The sequence below is a fragment of the Miscanthus floridulus genome, chromosome 1 (genome assembly GCF_019320115.1).
Source record: "Miscanthus floridulus cultivar M001 chromosome 1, ASM1932011v1, whole genome shotgun sequence".
Taxonomy (NCBI): domain Eukaryota; kingdom Viridiplantae; phylum Streptophyta; class Magnoliopsida; order Poales; family Poaceae; genus Miscanthus; species Miscanthus floridulus.
In genome coordinates, this window is record NC_089580.1 from 40,208,802 (window position 1) to 40,228,255 (window position 19,454).

General features: G+C 44.7%; 1 protein-coding gene across 7 annotated transcripts; it reads left to right on the forward strand.

Moving 5' to 3' along the window:
* Positions 1-16,019: 16,019 nt before the first annotated feature.
* Positions 16,020-19,250, forward strand: LOC136480105 (uncharacterized). Of its 7 annotated transcripts, XR_010764608.1 has the most exons (4): positions 16,020-16,690; positions 18,493-18,531; positions 18,634-18,757; positions 18,847-19,250. XR_010764608.1 is itself a non-coding variant. In XM_066477768.1 (3 exons), the coding sequence occupies exons 1-2, from the start codon at positions 16,113-16,115 to the stop codon at positions 18,512-18,514; spliced, it is 600 nt and encodes a 199-aa protein (XP_066333865.1). In that variant the 5' UTR covers positions 16,020-16,112; the 3' UTR covers positions 18,515-18,531; positions 18,634-19,250. The 7 variants fall into 7 exon arrangements, 4 of the variants coding, with proteins under 4 accessions (XP_066333865.1, XP_066333855.1, XP_066333859.1 ...); XR_010764607.1 differs by having other exon boundaries at positions 18,493-18,757; XR_010764609.1 differs by having other exon boundaries at positions 18,493-18,757; positions 18,853-19,250.
* The last annotated feature ends 204 nt before the right edge of the window (positions 19,251-19,454 follow it).

Sequence of the window (19,454 nt, forward strand, 5' to 3'; positions counted from 1 at the left end):
AGTCTGGATAGGACAATCCTCAAATGTTCTTCATGATTTGTCTCATTTTCTGAATAAATCAATATATCATCGATAAACACGACCACAAACTTATCAAGTTCGGGCATGAATACCGAGTTCATCAGGTACATGAAGTAGGCTGGAGCATTTGTTAGTCCGAAAGATATAACCAAATACTCGTATAAGCCGTACCTAGTAGAGAAAGCAGTTTTAGGTATATCCTCCGGTCTGATCTTTATCTGATGGTAGCCTGATCTTAAGTCAATTTTGGAGAATACCTTTGCCTTTGCTAGCTGATTGAACAAGATGTCGATGCGAGGCAACGGATATTTATTCTTGATGGTTATAGCATTGAGTGGTCTGTAATCTACACACATTCTCAGTGAATTGTCCTTCTTTTTCACAAACAAGGCTGGACATCCCCATGGAGATGAGCTAGGTTGGATAAGACCCTTGTCCAATAGATCTTGCAATTGAACCTTAAGTTCCGCTAACTCATTGGGTGGCATTCTATAGGGCCTTCTTGATATGGGTGTCGTACCTAGCACTAACTCAATCTTAAATTCCACCTCCCTATCAGGTGGTAAGCCTAGTAATTCCTCTAGAAATACATCTGGAAACTCACAAACCACTGGGATATCACAAAGTGTGGTGGTTTGGATAGCACAAGCTACATGTTGGAGTTCAAAATTGCGGGAGAGTGGTACTAGAAAAGCATTCCCTCCCGTGGGTTCTCTCAACATAATAGTGCGGGTGCTAGTGTCAATAAGAGCACCATGATACTTCATCCAATTCATGCCTAAGATTACACTTATCGATAACCCGGGTAATATTATCAAATCCATTGTGTACTACCTCCCTTGTATAGAGATGAGTACATTTTTGACTATCTTTTTGGTAGTTACAGTACCTCCTGCTGAACTTATGTTATAACCCCCTTTGCTTACTTCAATTATTTCTTGATCATGTCTAGATGCAAATGCTTGACTCATAAATGAATGAGAAGCTCCCGAATCAAATAAAACAACAGCGGGATGCTTGTTGACGAGAAACATACCAGACGTGACAACTTCTCCAGCGGGCACTTCCTCAACAGCGGTATAATGCACGTATCCCGGACGTGCCCTTGCGTTCGCCTACCTCTGATTGTTCTAATTTGGGTTGCCATTCTTCTTGGGGTGGGGGCATTCCTTGGCCCAATGACCCATTTGGTTGTAGTTGAAACATGGCTGATTATTCCTAGGTCCTATGGAGCTTCCCTGACTGCCAGTCCTTTTTGGTAAGGCAATAGTGAACGCCTTACGAAATGGTTTCTGTGGCCTGTTATTCTAAGCCTTAGGTGGTGGAGGCCTAAACTTGGGTGCAGGTGGACGAAATTATGGCCTAGCTGTGATAGGCGCTTTTGACTGGAAAGATCCGGAGGCACCTGCCTCATATGCCCTCTTGAGACCCTTAGCAACTGCATGAATGTTGTTGTGGTTTTCTTGGGTCAAGGCATCACTAATAAACTCATTGTATGTGGCACACCTAGAATTGGCCATGGTCTTCATTAGTTTGGTACCCAGACCCCGTTTGAAGCTCTCTATCTTTTTCTCTTCAGTATCCACAAAACCTGGAGCATATCTAGACAGGTTGTTGAATGCGTGCATATATTCTGTGAGTGTCTTCGTTCCTTGAGTGAGCCTCATAAATTCGGCCGCTTTCATGCGCATCAAGCCTGGGGGAATATGATGTCCCCTAAAAGCCAGCTTGAACTGTTCTCAGGTCACTCGCGCATTAGCAGGCAAAGATGATAGGAAATGTGTCCACCAGATCCCTGCTGGTCCTTGCAGCTGATGAGAAGCATACTCAGCTTTCAGATGCTCTGTGACCCTCAGCAGACGAAATTTCTGCTCAATGGTGTTGAGCCACTCGTCAGCCTACAGTGGTTCCTCAGCCACCTTGAAGATTGGAGGCTTCATATCCAGAAACTCCTTGAATGTACTGTGCTGATTTGGCTCGGCCCCTGGTTGATGTGGGTGGCCACGGGCGGTGTTTTGCGCGATGAGATGCAAAGCTTCTTCCATTATCCTTTGGCTCCCCAAGAACTGGGTAAAGAACTCCTGAGCGGACGGCGGCGACGGTGGTGGTAAGTCATCATGATTGCCATCCTGGCTGCCACCAGCTCCAGCACGGGTGCACGTCATCTACGAAGTTGCAACAATAAGCAATTATTGGTTGATGTCAAGAGATTACAGATGAATTATGTACTCATGTCAAACTGAAATTACTGGAGAAAATTCTCAAAATCATAATAAAAACAGAGGTATAACAATTCATTCTTGCAACATGACATCCCCAATTTGACCACTTATCGCGCTCATAACGCATGCAAATTTAAATCGTGATCACCAACAAAAGACTGGAATAGCATTGATGTTCAACCAAACGTGCGATAGTCATACGATTAACAATATTACATGATAGTCAGATTACTACTACCAAATTCGAACTACAGGTCCATTACATGAATAAAGGTAATACATTAGCCCTTCCACTAAGTACTAAGCCATCTAATCCTCATCATGTTCACTATCGAGGTCAGACATAGGATCATCTCCTTCCTCAGGCTCCACTTCTTCCTCTTCCTCATCCTCCTCTGGATCCATCTCTGCGGCTCCAGGCGGAACATAAGGGTGGAGCTGGTTATTCAGCTGATGAACCTCCTCATGTAGGTTGTCGTTGTACTCTTCCGCATTGGCCAGCTGCTGCTCCAGCTCAAACTGTCAAGCTCTCAGAACATCCTCTCTGGACTAGGCTGCATTCCTCTGGTGAGTTAACTGAGCCATCTCTACCTTGAGCCTCTCAATCTCGGTGTCGTGCTCCCTCTGAAGCTGACGTCGGTCCTCGCAGGCATGACCAAGAGCACCAGACACACGTCTTAGGCTACCTTCTACTCCATCTAACACCTTCATCACTGCGAACATGGCGCTCATGGTAGGGTTATCACTGTTCTACCCTTCTGCTGCACCAATCTCCAAAAATCTTCCTCTTGCCTGCTGCCATGAGTCAGTGGAGGGGTTGCCCCTCGAAAAGACTCCAACCAAAGCGGCTGCTAGCTCCTGAGGAAAACAATCCATGATATCCCTCAGTATCCCAAAGGCTGTCCTGCCAGCTACTTCTTCAGCAGTCCTGCCAGTTGACTCATAACACCAACCTGTCCACTTAGAACCGTCACCTCGGGGACGAACAACGGCCTCCACAGTAACCAAGAGACCTTCCCCCAACTGCTCATTCACCCAGAAGTAGCAGGGCTCCATTCCATCAGGATAGCCTACATAGCTGAGCACTCTCCACAAGAGTGTAGGCATCCCAAACTCTCCAAGAAACGTGTGACGTTAATGGGTATGTGGAGCAAGCTAACGGCTGGGAGCTCTGCCTCCGGTGGACTTGCGAGCGGTCTGCTTTGTGCGTGCCATCTGCACCATTAACATGTACCACTTGGTGAGACAAGGCCATAATGGATAAGAGTTACATAACCGAGTAAGAATTTTATAAGGGTGGGAACAATGTAATTATGTGAATGGTAATTATCATGATGCATGCTCGTTCCGTATGTCCTCACAAACTTAGGAAAAAATTGCTTCTAACGGTAGACACGGTGGCATACATACGTTCTCTCATAAATAACGTAACTAGTCGAGCTACACGTTTCGTTGTTAGTGTACCTGCATAAGAATTTCATTTCAGCCCTAAACCCATAATGAAATATGCAGAATATAATTGTAAATACTTCCATATATGTATACCCATACATATACTTCCGTATCAATCTACCCGATAATAATTTAAACCCACAATTAAATACGTACCATATACACATGCAAGCATGCATACATAGCCGTACCAAAGCTAACTCTTCCCGACCGCACGCTCACATCTTGCGGTCATACACTCATTATCTTACCTTGGCGTAGAGGCATTTGATCCATACATTACCACTCAAGTGAATGGCATCCATACAATAGCACGCCGTATGGACGACGAAGTAAAAAACCCCATGTTAGTACTTAAATAGCCACCTAATAGTCCTTAATTTGGGCATAAGGAAAATGATCATTGGCACACTTTAGATTTCAAATACCTATTATATAACTATTAGTTGCTAGTGAATGGTTTTTGGAAACAAAAACTTTTTGTTTTAAATACACATGTGACAATTAACGTTGAACCTTGCTCTGATGCCAGCTATCATAGAACCAACCAATTTATAAGAGTACAAGTACAATGGCAGCCCGCAAGTGGTCGCACTGTCATACTTGAACCCATATAAACCTGTTAGTCCGTCGAGTACCACGACGGGTCTCGATAAATGATTTACAACAACCAAGATCGTACAGGATTCAACATACATGCCACATATTACATAAAGTTCACAGATACATTTCATCATCAGAGTATGAATAAAAGTTATTACAAACCGAGTTTGATAGATAAAGCGGAAGCAAATAAGTTCAAAAATAAAGTTTCCAACATAGTTTGATACAGTGTCAAGTAGGATCATGGTCCACAAAAGCAAAGACAGGGATTAATAAAGAAGCCTGCCCAAGGCTTACTCCTCATCCACGGCGGGATAGAAGCAACTCTTGCAATAACCATGATACACAGTGCCATCTGCAACAATGGGAAATAAAACCCTAAGTACGAGAAAGTACTCAGCTAGACTTACCTATCATAAACCAGAAATAAAATGACTCCAAGGATTATGCAAGGTTGTATAAGTGGAGATAACTTGACAACATTTTGCTTAAAAGCAATTGACTCATTGTACAATTATGATTCCTTGATCAAGTTAATTAGAACTATACATTTCTAGATTAGCAACTATCCTGTGCCAAACATGTGGTATATCAATTTAAAAGCATACAATAGTAACCATATCAGGTATTATAATTCCATATTCATCCGAACCATCATGTTCCATAACATAGTTACTACGATGTTGGGACTAGCCAAGTTTCTCACTATCCAGGAGAGACGGCGATTCAAATCAATTTCAACCAGCTAGGAATTTATTCCTAACACAAACCCAGGCATACCGCGCGAAGGCAGCCTTAGGTCACCTTTGGTACAACTCAGGTCTACATTTCACAGGTCCGTACTACGCCGCACAATCTGGAACACCAGATGCCAGGATGTTTAGGCCTAGCCTACCCTTGGACTCAGTCTGATCGTTCCCCGGAAGGAGCGCACAACAAAACAGGTCCCGGCCTGAGTTGAATTACTCGGCTTCGCGGTCAGAACGAGTTATCCGGCCAGCTAAGTGAGAGGCATGTGTTTAATCTTGTCAGAAACGCCAACAATGGTATGGTCCTTAATCGACACAGACGGGGATAGATCCACACCCAAGACCTCCATGTCTTGTTGCTTCTCTATCGACATCCCGCCCAGTCTCGATTTTCTTTTACCCCATGGTTCTGTTCCACGATAGCAAATATAGCCAACCGTGCTCTGGTATCCACCTATATCTCACAGGTGACAGGACATCACCCGACTTCTATCGGTCTAAGCATGGCTAAGCATATATTCGATCCTGGACCTATACCGGTTAAAGGTGTAATTTCTAGACAAGGAATGTATATGCATCAAGTGGTTCCATTCAACTCTTATAACCTAATGCATCAATCATAAGTACTCAAGTAATCATTTGTAAAATACTGGGAGACTTAGAATGCTCTAGGGCTTGCCTCGCAGAAAGGAAGTGGGGCGGTGGTCAGGACACTCCAGAAGCTCTTTAGGATTCTGCTCCATGCCTTCGGGAGCTGCGACTTGAGGATTCTCCTGCTGGTCCCCTTCCTCTGCTTCGTCGAATTCCAGCAGCGTTATCTCTTCCTCCGATCCTAGATGCATGAATATGGCATAATGTATTGCGAATGCATACATGCGTACAAGTATAGCATGATGACACATGATGAATGCATTCATATAAGTATTCGTAACAGCATGGTGTTAACAAATGCATCATGTTTATTGAGTAGGTGCATATCTCTTCTCGATTATTTAATTAACTATTTCCACAATGCATCTAATAAATCACAAAACAACAGGTACTTGTTTCACTCATAACTGGAGTTCTACTACTCCAAATGTAGTGATCCTAGACTTTCTGGAAAGCTTATCAAATTATCTATAACTTTGTTATTAAGCATTTTTACAGCAAACATCATGCCTATCATGTAACTTATCAAACTACAGAATCTGTCCGGAATCCTTTTAAATTTGCATTTTAAAGCAACAATACTTCTACTTCATGTAATCACTCAAAGTTTGACAACATAAAGCCTACCAACAGTTTAAGCATACCAAATACATTCAAGGCAATATAATGGTGAAGCCCAAACTATTTATTTAAATGCCTTTATTATTTTATTTAGATATTTAGGTTAAATAATAACCATATATCAGATGTACTTCATAAATTCTAAAAAATTTACAGTGCTTTACTAAGGTTACTAAAAGACTATTGTAAAAGTTTCATGCCATTTCATTCAATAAAACACTCTATACAAAAATGACAAGACATAAAGGCTTAAAGTAGCATAAATAGAAAACCCTAGTGAAAAGTGTCAAGCAACAGATTTCCTATTTTTCTTAGCATCCTTATGGTACTAGGATTACCCCCAACAAATTTCATGAATTTTGGATTCATAAATAATTTATAAAAATTCATACAAGGATTAACTATTTATAAAAGAAAAATCTATAACTATAAATCTACCCATGCACTGATCCTCAAATTTTTACCAGAGTTCACACATGACAAGAATAGCTTACCACACAAATTTCATAATTTTTCGAGCACAGGAACTCTAGATATAAAATAAACAAATTTTCATGCATTCAAAAACACATTTCAAATCTCTATTTAAATCTCCCAAAATTTCTACTGTAAATGTCAAGAATATATTTTGTCCTAAATACTACCCTTCCTAAGGAACATAACCAAATTTATTTCCCAATTTTTGAAGCTACCAAACTGAAGATATAAAAATCACAAAACAATTCAAAAACTAGAATCAAATGACCTATCCTATCTCCTGCTGTCTCTGGCCGGTGGGACCCGTCGGTCAAAGGACCCCACATGTCATCGACCCGAAACAGGGCAGCTATGCTGCGCTACGGTGGCGCGGCCAAAGCTCGCCGATGGCGAACTTGCCGGCGGTGACATCATCACCAGATGTTCTACTCGACTTCGCGCACACAATGCTCTACTTGGTGGGACTTCTCGTCGGTGCTAGCAACGGCGGCGGCGGCCATGGCAGGGCGGAGGTGCGGGCCGATGGTGAGACACCAGTGGAAGCTACGGTGGCTCAATCAAACGCTACGCCGAGCATCTACGGGCTATGGCGAACCTAGCGCATCAACTAGCGTGGCGAGAGGTGGACGGTGGCGACGTGGCCATGACGACGGGGCTCGCGGTGATGCTCCGACGAGGCTTTGCACGGCGCGACAGATTACCAAGCTTTATCAGCGGGCGCTGGGAGGAGCAGTGGTGTGCTGGGGAGGCCGTGGAGGGATTGCGGTGGCGATTGAGTAGCTAGGCTAGCCGGTGACTGGCAATGGTGATGGCGGCGAGCGGCGTCGAGGCTGCAGCTGTTGCGGGTGCGGTGAACGGCGAAGGAGAAGTCAAGAAAGCGAAATTGAGGGCGCGGACAGGAGCGGGCGGGTGCTGGGGTGATAACGCCGGGCTCAGGCGCGTCGTGGCCTGCGCGGTCAGGGCAACGGCGACGCGCGGCCAACGTGACCTCCACGCGATGGCTCTGTTCTGATGCTGGTTGGCCACTGTGCCGATCGATTCAGTTCGTCAGTTAACTGAAAGGGGCGCCTGACAGCCGGTTTTCATGTTGATGCAACTACTAAACCGTGGCTCCTTCGTGCAAATGCCCTACATGAGTTTTGTAGCCCAAAGTACCAGCTACAACTCTTGTTCAATGATCATGCTCCAATTCACAACCAATAACGAGTAATGTCATCACCAAGATGGGTTTGTCAGGCTGTCGGTGAACAAGGACTTAGCAAAATTTCGTAAGTGTTAAAAGGTTGATTTTGCTGGTTCTTGTGAGACCAATTCAAGCATGTTAGAAGCTAAATCAGTTAATGATCCAAAAATAAAAGTTGTTCCTTATAGCAAGTACTACAACTTCGCTTTAGTGATCTCCTCCATGCAAGGTCTCTAACACCTAGTTCAAATTTGGTCAAACATGTCACTTTTAAATGATGATACACTTCAAATCATGGCTTAATGACCTAATTACCCCTAACCATGAATACCAAAGTTGTTCATAAGGATACTCTAAACATGTTTAAGCAATTTGCAAGGTTATTCAATCATTTCATGTATTAGTCACTCATAGGGCTAGTTAGTGTAATCACATGAAACCTGACTTAAGGCTTAATCATGGAAAAATGATATTCATGAACTATGTTCCATTTGTGCACCTAAGTATTGCCAATATATTTTGGTGACTCAAATCAACCATCTATATGTATACACTCATGATCATATGCATATACACATGGAGACATGAAATAATGAGAAAAGTTGCATAAGTTCAAGAAACATGCGATAACAAGCAAACGTTGCAGATGTTTCAATCCAATGTTTCAATTGTAAATGCTTGTTTATGAAATGCTCGATGATCATGCTCATGTTATGCAAGTCAAGTTTATGCAAGGCTAACACCCGAGGTGTTACACCTCGCTCCTCGGTGCTCGGACATCGCCACCTATGCCAGGGACTCTTCGCTCCTCGGTGCTCGGTCGTCGCCAGCGATGCCGTGGACTCCTCACTCCTCGGTGCTCGGACATCGCCGCCTATGCCGGGGACTCCTTGGTGCTCGGTCATCGCCAGCGATGCCGGGGACTCCTCGCTCCTCAATGCTCGGTCATCGCCATCGACGTCGGGGACTCCTCGCTCCTCGGTGCTCGGATATCACCAGCGACGCCGGGGACTCCTCGCTCCTCGGTGCTCGGACATCGCTAGCTTTGCCGGGGACTCCTCGGTGCTCGGACATCGCCGGTAACACCAGGGACTCCTCGGTGCTCCCTTGGTGGTTGGATCTTACTACGTCTCATCGGTGTGCTATCAAGCTGCTCCATGCTGTTCAGATCAGGGTGCTGATCTTGGGCAGCACGTCTAGGGTCTTGATACACGCATGTCAGACGATGTCGGCAAGCTTTCAGACTTCTTTTCCTTTGACCCTGCTACAAGATTCATTCTTCATCTTCCAGCAGGCTCGGGGACTAAGTGGGCACACTTTACCTTGCGGTGAATGTACTTGTTCTCATCTTGAGGCTATGCCCGGGTACTGGCTGTCTGCTCGGCTGGTCTTCTACTTTCTGACCCTAGCACCACGTGACTACGTCACCTTCTGTCAGGCTCAAGGACTAGCTATGGGGGTATGGCCCCCGGTATCCATAAGACAAGACATGGGTCGCACCATCATAGGTGGCCCGACCCACAAGATCAAGGCGTGCACGGTGCTGCTCCGCGTGCACCGCAAGCTATTGTATAGTACCAAATAGGCTACTTTCCTTATAACCCTGCCCCTCCAGAGTATATAAGGAGAGGCAGGGCCCTAAGCGGACAAGCTACTTGGTCGTCCAGATCAATACAATATACCAAAGACATAGGACGTAGGGTATTACGTCGATCAGACGGCCCGAACCTGTCTAAAACGCTGTCTCTGCATCTTGTGTCACCATCTGGTTCCTGATTACGTGCACCCCTACTGACAAATCTACCATCGCGGGATACCCCTCGGTGGACTACCGACGATATTCTGTCGACGATACTTTTCTCTTGTCAACTTTTTTATGGCCACTTAATTTTTGGCTTGCTAATTTTTTTATTACACTGGATGGTATTCAGATATTTGGCATCAGACCTTTGCACCTCTAGACCTCGCTCGCTGAATTGGTGTTCCTATAACAGCAACACCAAGCCAGGTCATAAAGTTATCTCTGCACCGCAAAATGTCTGTGGATTGATCTTTGTTTATTTTTGAACAATCTGATGTAGGCAGGCAAGAAAAAAGAATGATGATTTCTCACTGAAGTTAAACCTTGAAAAAGAGGGATTTCTCACTGAACTTGTCGTGAATTGTTGCAATTTATTACCATGGCTTACATTTGTAAACTCTAGTGGATGAGTCAATGGTTGGCATTGATACACTGTTGCTTGATGCAGAGCACAATCAGCTGCCATGTTATTGAGCTTAATAGAATGATATTGTAACTAAGGTAACTTTTTATGTCTTGGCATGGTCATGTTGAGTCCAGGTTATAAATATGAAGCTCACATAATTTTACTGGCAAAAATAGAAAGATGACGAGCAGTTCAGTTTTTAGGTTATACATATAAAGCTCAGATAATTTTACTGGCAAAAATAGAAAGATGACAACCAGTTCAGTTTTCTGAGAATATGACAATTCATAGACATTGTTTTCTTAAAAAAAATTATGGTCCTCTCTCTTCAATTGGATTAGTGATGACGTAAAAAAAAGTTAAAAACCAACAATGTCTCTCCATCACATGTTTTCTTAAAAAAACACAGTGAATAGTTAACAAAAATATGGCGGGGCATTGCTTATTTGTTAATTATCTGAGTCAACAAAAATTTGGAAATGTCTATATAGTAGAGTCGGTGAGCTTGCGACGCCGTGCTCTTCTTGACCGTGTTAATTTTACGAACTTTGCTTTTTGGATTGATGTCATTTTAATATGGGTATTTAATTTCACAGTATTATTATCTTATCGTGTGATCTGTGTGTTTTTAGTATAAATTGTTAGTTATCCCGTAGCAACACACGGGCACACTACCTAGTTAATACTTAGGTTGTAAAGGGGCTGTAGTCAGAGCCTCAGAGGTTGATTTCACAATTTAATAAATAATAAATAGACTTGATTAGGTTGATTTCACAATTTTAATTGTGAGGTTGTAGTCAGAGGCTTATGCATGGGAAACGATTTTTAAATCTTATATGTTTGTACGTTGAACTAGAAACTGATCAACCAGTTCCTACAGTGCAGTACGAAATTAAATAGACACTGAGTGGAACATGTGCAACGGGACCGGTTATTAAAATTTTGAAACCAGGGAGTATAAAACATGTTTGAATCTGAGTCAATATGTTTTGTAATTCAGCATTTTCTATGCTAAAAAATTAAAAACCTACAACCGCCTGGAATATAAAGTATACAAATGGAGTACTCTCTGTTATACAAGAAATGTGGTAGCAACCATGTATATTAAAAACACGAGAGGTTGTATTTAAAAACAAAAACTTCAATTTGCGTAATGAAAAATGTATGTAAACAATGCGCTAAGAGTGGAGGCTTAGAGCATCTTCAAGAGTCTTTCTATAGCTCACTCTCTAAATCATCATTTGGTGAGTCATTTGCATATCTACATCTTTCCACTCTCTAATAGTTTTTCTATATCTCGTTTGCACTCTATAGAGTCATTTTCGTTTTCTATCTTTGGCTAGCGAGAAATCCGGAATAGAATATGGCTATCTTTGGATAACCAATTTAAAAAGTTGTTAGGGAGTATTTTTTTCATCAAAATCTTTATTGCTAACAATTAGAAATGATATAGAGAGTCTCCTGGAGTTGCTCTTAGGCGCCCTCGGCGCCTCCACCTCTACCCCCAACATTCCATGGTTCTAAGAGCAGCCGCTTCATAACTCCTTCCCAACAAGCGAACAAGTCAGCTAGAAGCTACTCCTTCCGTTCCAAATTATAAGTCGCTTTGACTTTTTGATACATCAATTTTGATATATATCTAGATATAATGTATCTCTAGATACATAACAAAATCCATGTATCAAAAAAGACAAAGTGACTTATATTTGAAATGGATGGAGTAGTTGGGAGAAAATGCTCCACCGTATAAGCATCAACACTCTTTTCAATCAAATAAAGTAGGGCTTTGCTGTGGTACCTCCAAATGACTATGAGCTGTTCATTTGTTTCGATCTGACGGTCACGATCAATAAGATAAATAAAGAAAGTTTTAGATATAAAAATCTTTTTTCTAGATTTGATTGATGCATGCGTGATCCGACGGATATAGTAAATCTTTTTTATTTTATAACTTTGTACTTGATACATTTTGATTACCATGATTTTGTATGTAAATTTATACACTTGATTGATTTTGAATGTCGTATGAATTGCATGTGTGTACGTGATTATTAGCGTGTCTACGTGGTTAGACTGTGTAGTGGTTAGAGCGTCTCCAAGAGTATCCTAAATTTTTCTCTCAAGAACTCTATGTTTTTCAACTTCTAAAAAGGTATTGTGAGAGAAAAAGAAGTCCATCTCCGATAATACCCAATATTCCACTCCTAAGAATTTTAAATTTGATCCTACTTGGGTTTTTTCTGTGGCACTTTTTTTCCCGCGAAAGTCTTCGTCGCCGTCGCCGCCGCCGCTCCTCCTTCCTTCGTCGTGGGCCGTGGCCACCTCCCAGCAGGTCGGCACCATCTCCCAGCCACAGGTCGCCGACAGCACCTCCAGCAGGCCGGCACCATCTCCCAGCAGCGTGGTTCTGGAAGGCGATCAGCACGGGCGACAAGGTGGACAGCGCGCTCAAGGACATGGCGGTGGTGATGAAGCAGCGCGGGCACCTGACGTAGGCCATCGACGCCATCAGGTCGCTGCGGCACCAGTGCCCCAAGCAGTCCCAGGAGTCGCTGGACAACATCCTCCTCGACCTCTACAAGGCCAGCGGGCGGACCAAGGAGGAGATCGAGCTGCTCAAGCAGAAGCTCCGCAAGATCTACCTCGGCGAGGTGTTCCATGGCAAGACCACCAAGCGCGCCCGCTGGCACGGCCGCAAGATCCACGTCTCCGTCAAGCAAGAGACCTCGCGCGTCCTGGTGCGTCTCGATCCCCGCCGGCTTATTGTTCATTCACTTCCGGAAGTTCCAGTGCCAGTGCCAGTGCGTGCCATTACATATCATTCGATCTGTCTGACGCTAGCTAGCTTCGCCGCCGGACATGCATGCAGGGCAACCTCGCGTGGGCGTACATGCAGCAGCGCAACTTCATGGCGGCGGAGGTGGTGTACCGGAAGGCGCAGATGATCGACCCGGACGCCAACAAGGCGTGCAATCTCGCGCTCTGCCTCATCGAGCAGACCCAGTTCGCCGACGCCGAGCTCGTCCTCGCCAACGTGCTCGCCGGGAGGTACCAGGCGCGCGACCAGCAGGAAACCTCGTTCCGCGTGACGCAAGTCCGCCTAAAGTTACGTGTGCGATGGGAGAGAATTTTCCGAGTGCGTAAATTTTAGGAGGATATATTAGGAGTTGTTGGAGATGAATTTTTTTCTCATCTTACTAAAAACCAAAGATTAGGAGGAGATTTATGATACTCTTGGAGATACTCTTAGCGTGCGTGTGTGTACGTGGTAACATGAGTAGGGGTAACGTGTTAACACATGTCAGGTAACGTGTGTTAGTGCAGGTAACGTGTAGGTCTAAAGTACAGGCAACGTGTGCTAGCCATGTGTTACTGCAGGTAACGTGTCTATACATGTTAGATGACTGTTGGTAACATGAGCATCTCCTGTGATTAGCCTGTGATTAGGGGCATCAGCATGCATGTGGGGAATCGGCATGCATGTCTCTAAAGGAATTTCCCTCGTCAATCCGTCATCAGGGGGACGCGGAGGTCTTATTTTCGTTTTCCAGGATTTTTTATTTTATTAAGTAATTCATAAAATATGAAAAATCAATGGCTCCGATTGATTTGAGATATTACCTCTTTTCATCTACTGCGTCTAGCTAGACAACATCCTCTAGTGCAGGCTGGGCAAATAGAGCTTTTATTTTCTTTGCACTGGGTGCAAACTTGAGCAATTGGTCCTAAGTGTAAGGTCATCGGTGCTTGTTCGCATCAGTTATGCATAATTAATTTGAACTAACTTCTCTATTTAAATCCCTCCCCTCCTATGCGGCATATAACCCCAAGTTTCACCTTCATAGGCCAAGTCTGTAACAGCTCTTCTACTCCTCTGATAATGGCTACGCCTACTCTGCCACTCTATTGTTTTTTCAAGATCCGCAAGACTCGCACTCCAAACCCGTTCAAGCTCCTGCGCTTCAAGCGAGAGTAGCCCGATAATTGTACTAGCCAATACGATACTAGCTGCGCAATTGCTAAAGAGCGACATACTATGACGAACTTTTGACTTTTTGTTAGTGATATAGCCACCACAATTAGGATCACAGCTATGCATCAAGCTCTAAAACCTGATGATGATAAAGGTAAAGGAAATCAGGGGTAAAAAAATCAGAAGATACTACGTCAAATGCAAAGCAACTAGATATATACATGTAAATGCTATCATGATCATACTTTAAAACTAGTCCAGAAAATGTCTTGGAGCCGATCAACCATGTAGGGAGATCAACCACACAGAAAGCAATGTCCAGTCTCCATCCACATATATTTTCGAGAAAGCTATAAACCATTTTGATTGGCTAAACGAAGGCTAGACTAAGAGGGTGATTTATTTGACCAAACTCTGTTCAGAAACAATAAGTCGATGGATGGACCCGACGGAGGTTGAACCACACACTGGTACACTGGTAACAGGTTACGTAGTTCGAGGCGGCCCCAAAGTACATTTTGACTTTAATCTCTCGCCAGTTCCTTGAAGCATCGACCGACCACCACCAGATATACCACTCACTCGCCAAAAATGTCAACCTGTACCTTCCGTTCCAGAAGAAGCAAAGCAGGCAAAGCTGCTCCACAACTGCAACACAAAGCAGGGCTGGGCATCATCACGGTTGGAAACCCATGCCGGTCAGTGTTGGATCCGTCAATGCGTGCGTGTGTGTGTGCCTGCCCCTGGTAAAAGCTTTCATGTCAGCACCTGGTAGTGGTAGCAGCAGCCAGCCAGTCAGAGTCAGACCACTCGTGCTCACAAAAGGTCAACCGGGGGAAGCTTTCAGACGCCATGCGAAATCGGCCCGTTTTTCATCGTGTCCGTTTGACCGGCGGATCCGTCGGTTTGTTGCTTGCCGATTAAGGTTTCCAAACAAAAACCAAACCACTCCCTCAGAAGTACTCCGGGAGGTAGAACTGATGCCAACATCAGGCAGAGGCAGGCGCGTCCTCTTTGACTCTTGCATTGCCTCGTTTTTTCTCCTAAAAAAAGATCATTTTGTAGGAGGAGTTTCTACGGTAGCAGTCTGTGCCACTTGAATTCGCACGCACGTGACTTAAATATGCTGGGGCAGGCAGCATTGTCCTGTTCGCGTCCCCACTTCGTTCCCTGTCGAGCACGAGGAGGAGCAGAGCAAAGCAGAACACACTGAATATTTTGCTATGCTCACGACGGAACGGTCCTAGCGTCCGTCCGAAACGACAGGGGGCGTCGGCGTCGCCCCGAGTCCCGTCGCTCTCGGCGCTCCTCGTGCGTGCCTCGTCCGTGGCCGCGCTTCGGCGCTTGTGTTCTTCGGCGAGTAGAGAACCCCTCCCCGTTTGACAAACCTGGGTGGCCGGTTTGAAATCACCGGCTGCCGGCGATTGGGGCGGGTCAGACATTCAACCTCCGTGCCTTGTCGCCCCCGTCCGGTTCGATCGCCCGCCAGGCGTCGTGTTGGCGTGCCCTTTGACCTGCACGCCGATCGGATCGGCTCATCCTGCCGACGGGGTTTCGGCCACGGCAGACGAGGCGGCGGTTCTGTGGTTGTATGGCCGCCGGGCGAGCGGGCGCGACGCCGACGCAGCTTGCCGGCACGGCGAATGTGGCTCGCGGTGCGGACGTCTATTTTGAGGAAGGGCAGGTGGGCCTTGTTCAGAATTTCCAGTTCGGCCAACTGCGCCACAGCCCGGGAGGCAGCTAGCTTACGCATTACGCATCAAATGGGCTGAGGCGCTGGGCTGGCGGAGCGGGGTTTTCCGGCCTTATACGCAGCGTCCCTACTCCCTAGAGCTGGCAGCTGGCTGGCCCTGGCAGTCGCGGTCTCGCATCCTTTTTTTTTTCTTTCCCATCGCGGCAACGAGCCTTGTCATCGCCCGCGCCGGCGCCGCTCCTCCGCCGCCGCTAGGCGCTATGTTGCCCCTCCGAAATCGCCTGCCCGCTCTGCTCCGCGCCGCATCACCGCTGCCCGCCCCCAACCACCCCCACCCGTGCTGCATCCTCTCCACCTCCACCTCCCCCGCGCCCTTCTCCGTCGAGGACTACCTCGTCGCCTCCTGCGGCCTCGCCCCAGCACAGGCCTGCGAGGTGTCCAAGAAGTTGTCCCGCGAATTATTATCCACAGGATCCAGGAGACCATTGGATGAGCTCTCCTATTCCCGCCTCAACTCGGCCTCCAACCCCGATGCCATCATCGCCCTGCTCGCCGGCACCGGCCTCTCCCGCGCCGACATCGCCGCCTTCGTCTCCGCGGACCCGCTGCTCCTCCGAGCTTACGCGAAGAAGATCGCGCCCCGCCTTCTTGGTCTCCGCGACCGCGTCGGTCTTTCTCCTCCCCAAATCGTTCGCTTCCTCCTGGTCGGCCCACATGTTCGCAGCCGCAGCGGCGTCGTTCCCAAGCTCGAGTTCTTCATCTCCTTCTATAGCTCGTTTGAGCAGGTCCTAGAGGTCCTAAGCAGGAATAGCCGTCTCCTCTGCGCGACCATTGAGAGGTAAGTCAAGCCTAACATTGCTTTGCTGCGTCATTGGGGTGTTCGAGATATTGCCCAGCTGTGTTCAAAGGTCCCACGGCTGTTTAACTTCAACCCGGAACGCGTGAAAGAATTTTTGCTACGTGCCGAACAACTTGGGTAGTATACAATATAATAAGGCACGCATTTTTTTACTTAGAAAAATGACCACTAGCGAGTTGCAATGTTTACTGTATTAGTAGCATTGAAAAAGATCAGCAAGCGGTGCAAACATACACATCTTCCGAAAACCAAAGACAAGCTAGAATGTATGTTTTATGGACATGAATACAAGACAATATCCTCAAGGAAAGAAGTAGCTTTTACAGTAAAGGATATGGGGAAATAGTACAAGTACTTCTGCCAACTCTGTTGCTAAAACATGGTCGAGGAGCACTGTACTCGAAGCAATCAACCCTAAACCACCAAATATTCATAAATCAATTCCTCATCTAATAGTTATTTGAGATAAGTGCAGACACTGGGTATTCATAAATCTCCTCATCAACTCCCCAAGTTCATGACACTGAAATTTTACAGATAATACAAAAAGGTTTGTAGTCGCTTTCATGGGAGCAGTAATATTACATGATCTAGTTCAACATTCCATTTAAGGCCTAATTTAGACAAAAATATCCTGCTAGTTCAACATTTTATTTAAGGCCCAATGAAGATAGATCCAGCCGCAATTTACAAAACCATCGCAAGGAAAAAATATCCAAAAATTGAATGGGACTAGAAGTCTAGAAGGCACTAACCATACCATAAAATTATTATTACAGTTCACAATCAAAGCTAAGTTACTACAGCAAATTCAGCACATTGACATCAAAGCTAAGAGTGATGGTGTTAGTGAAGAGAAAAACACACTGTACAACCAATTGGATAAGTCACCTGTGGTCTGATTCATTTTCTGCAACACTGCAAGTGAGGTGTAATGGAACACCACGACGTCACTTCTAGTTCTAAACGAAGGATTCTTGGCCTGGAAGAGAGATCCAGACAAATCAATTCTTGCAAATTAAATTGTATGTCAAACAATAACACTAATGGATATAGTGTATGTCAAACAATAATTGCAATGACATCTATTTCTTGGCCCTTTTAGAATACGAGTTTCGCACTTGACTACTGACTACTACTGATCAGTAGAGTTTAAATTGTATGTCTAGGAGTACTGAACTACTGACTACTGATCAGTAGAGTTTAAAATAAAGCTATCAGTTTCCAGGTGTGCAAAATAACATGTCAATTTGCTCCTCAGTTGGCATAAAAAAATTGCTCCTGAGTTCCTGACTGGTTAAAAAATGTGTCACCTGTGTTGACATATTTTAAAGATCAGATAGCAGCAGTCTAGGATTTGGTTATGTTTACCTTCAGCATTGACACCAGATGAAAATCTTATCTAAGCCCTGAGTTGCAGGAAGCATGCCTGAAATACAAAAGGCTCGGCAAGGTTATTTCTGGTCAGAGTTTGTTAGAAAACACAACTGTTTTTAGAACTTTTTTTTCCTGACATGCACTACTCATGATAGAGAATATCAGAACAGATGCAACACATGATCGCAACCCAAACATTTCATTAGCTAGCTCTGAAGGTAAGAGTTGTAGGAAACTAAACTCTGCCTTGTCTTCAGCTCCGTGAGACAGTGTCAGGAGTTCAGTTTTCTCAAACCCAAACTACCTCGTTATTATGCTTTTGTATGTTTTTGCCTGCATTCTTTTCTCAATAGCAGTACTACTTTTGGTTGTCTTTGCAATAGTTCTAATAATAAATACTGCAGGTCTGCAGCAAGTTTGCAATAGTTCTAACAAAAACTACTGTAAGACGTTCACATAAATATTTCTTGTCTTTTTCTAATGGACTTCACTAACCAAAGTTTATCCCGTGACTTACTATGTAAAGTAATCTGCTGCTCTCCCAGCTCTGAACGCGCGGCAGGGGCAGGCGCCGAAAGGGCTCCCTGTTGCTGCACTGTAGCCGTGGCAGGGGCAGACGCCGAAAGACTCCCCTACCGCACTGTATCTACAGCAGGGACAAGCGTCAAAGTCAGCCCTGCTGTCACATCCTCGAGGGGACTTTTGTTTTTTTTTTACATGTTGAAGCGTGCCAAGTGATTGCTATCCATCATGTGTAGGAACAGTTGCCAAACACCTCTTCAAAGATAAATTGCAAGTTGGGCAGGCTCGATCCTGATGGCAAGAAGTTCGGCAAAGGTATATCTCTGGCTTTTCTGCAGCAACATTGGGTCCACCACTGCACCACGACATGATTTTCTATTCTGAAACTGTGAAGGTGTCCTATAAATTGTTGGTACCAATTGGATACTTTGCTCTGCATTATGCAGTTCTTTGAGTACTGGAAGCATGATTATCAGATTTTTTTTGTGTGTGTTTTATCTTGCTGCAAATATAAGATGATGTAATGTGTTCATTTATTAAAGTGTATGAAAAATCATGTATTAAAGTGTATGGCAATTCATCTACTAAAGTGTATGCCTTCTCGGTGTTCGTGTGTTTTATGACTCATGTAAAATATTTGTATTTCGTAATATTCAAATATCTCAGCATTTAGTCTAGAGATTTTGCTTCGAGGGTTGGCCTTATGTTCCTTAGTCTATTTTACGGTAAATTTTGGTTAGACCGTGGCTGTCTACGCCCACATGGGTTTTGAAGCTTCAGAATACGCGCGCAAATTTTGGTTAGACCATAGTTTTTCTATATTGATCATATCTATTTTGTCATC

Excerpts from the sequence above, each read along its gene's own strand:
- LOC136480105 (XM_066477758.1), top strand. The coding sequence starts at position 16,113 with ATGTTGCCCCTCCGAAATCGCCTGCCCGCTCTGCTCCGCGCCGCATCA. Across the intron at positions 16,691-18,633 it reads CTCTGCGCGACCATTGAGAG|CTCTGAACGCGCGGCAGGGG; the intron begins GTAAGTCAAGCC and ends CTGCTCTCCCAG. Across the intron at positions 18,758-18,846 it reads CAGCAGGGACAAGCGTCAAA|GAACAGTTGCCAAACACCTC; the intron begins GTCAGCCCTGCT and ends CATCATGTGTAG.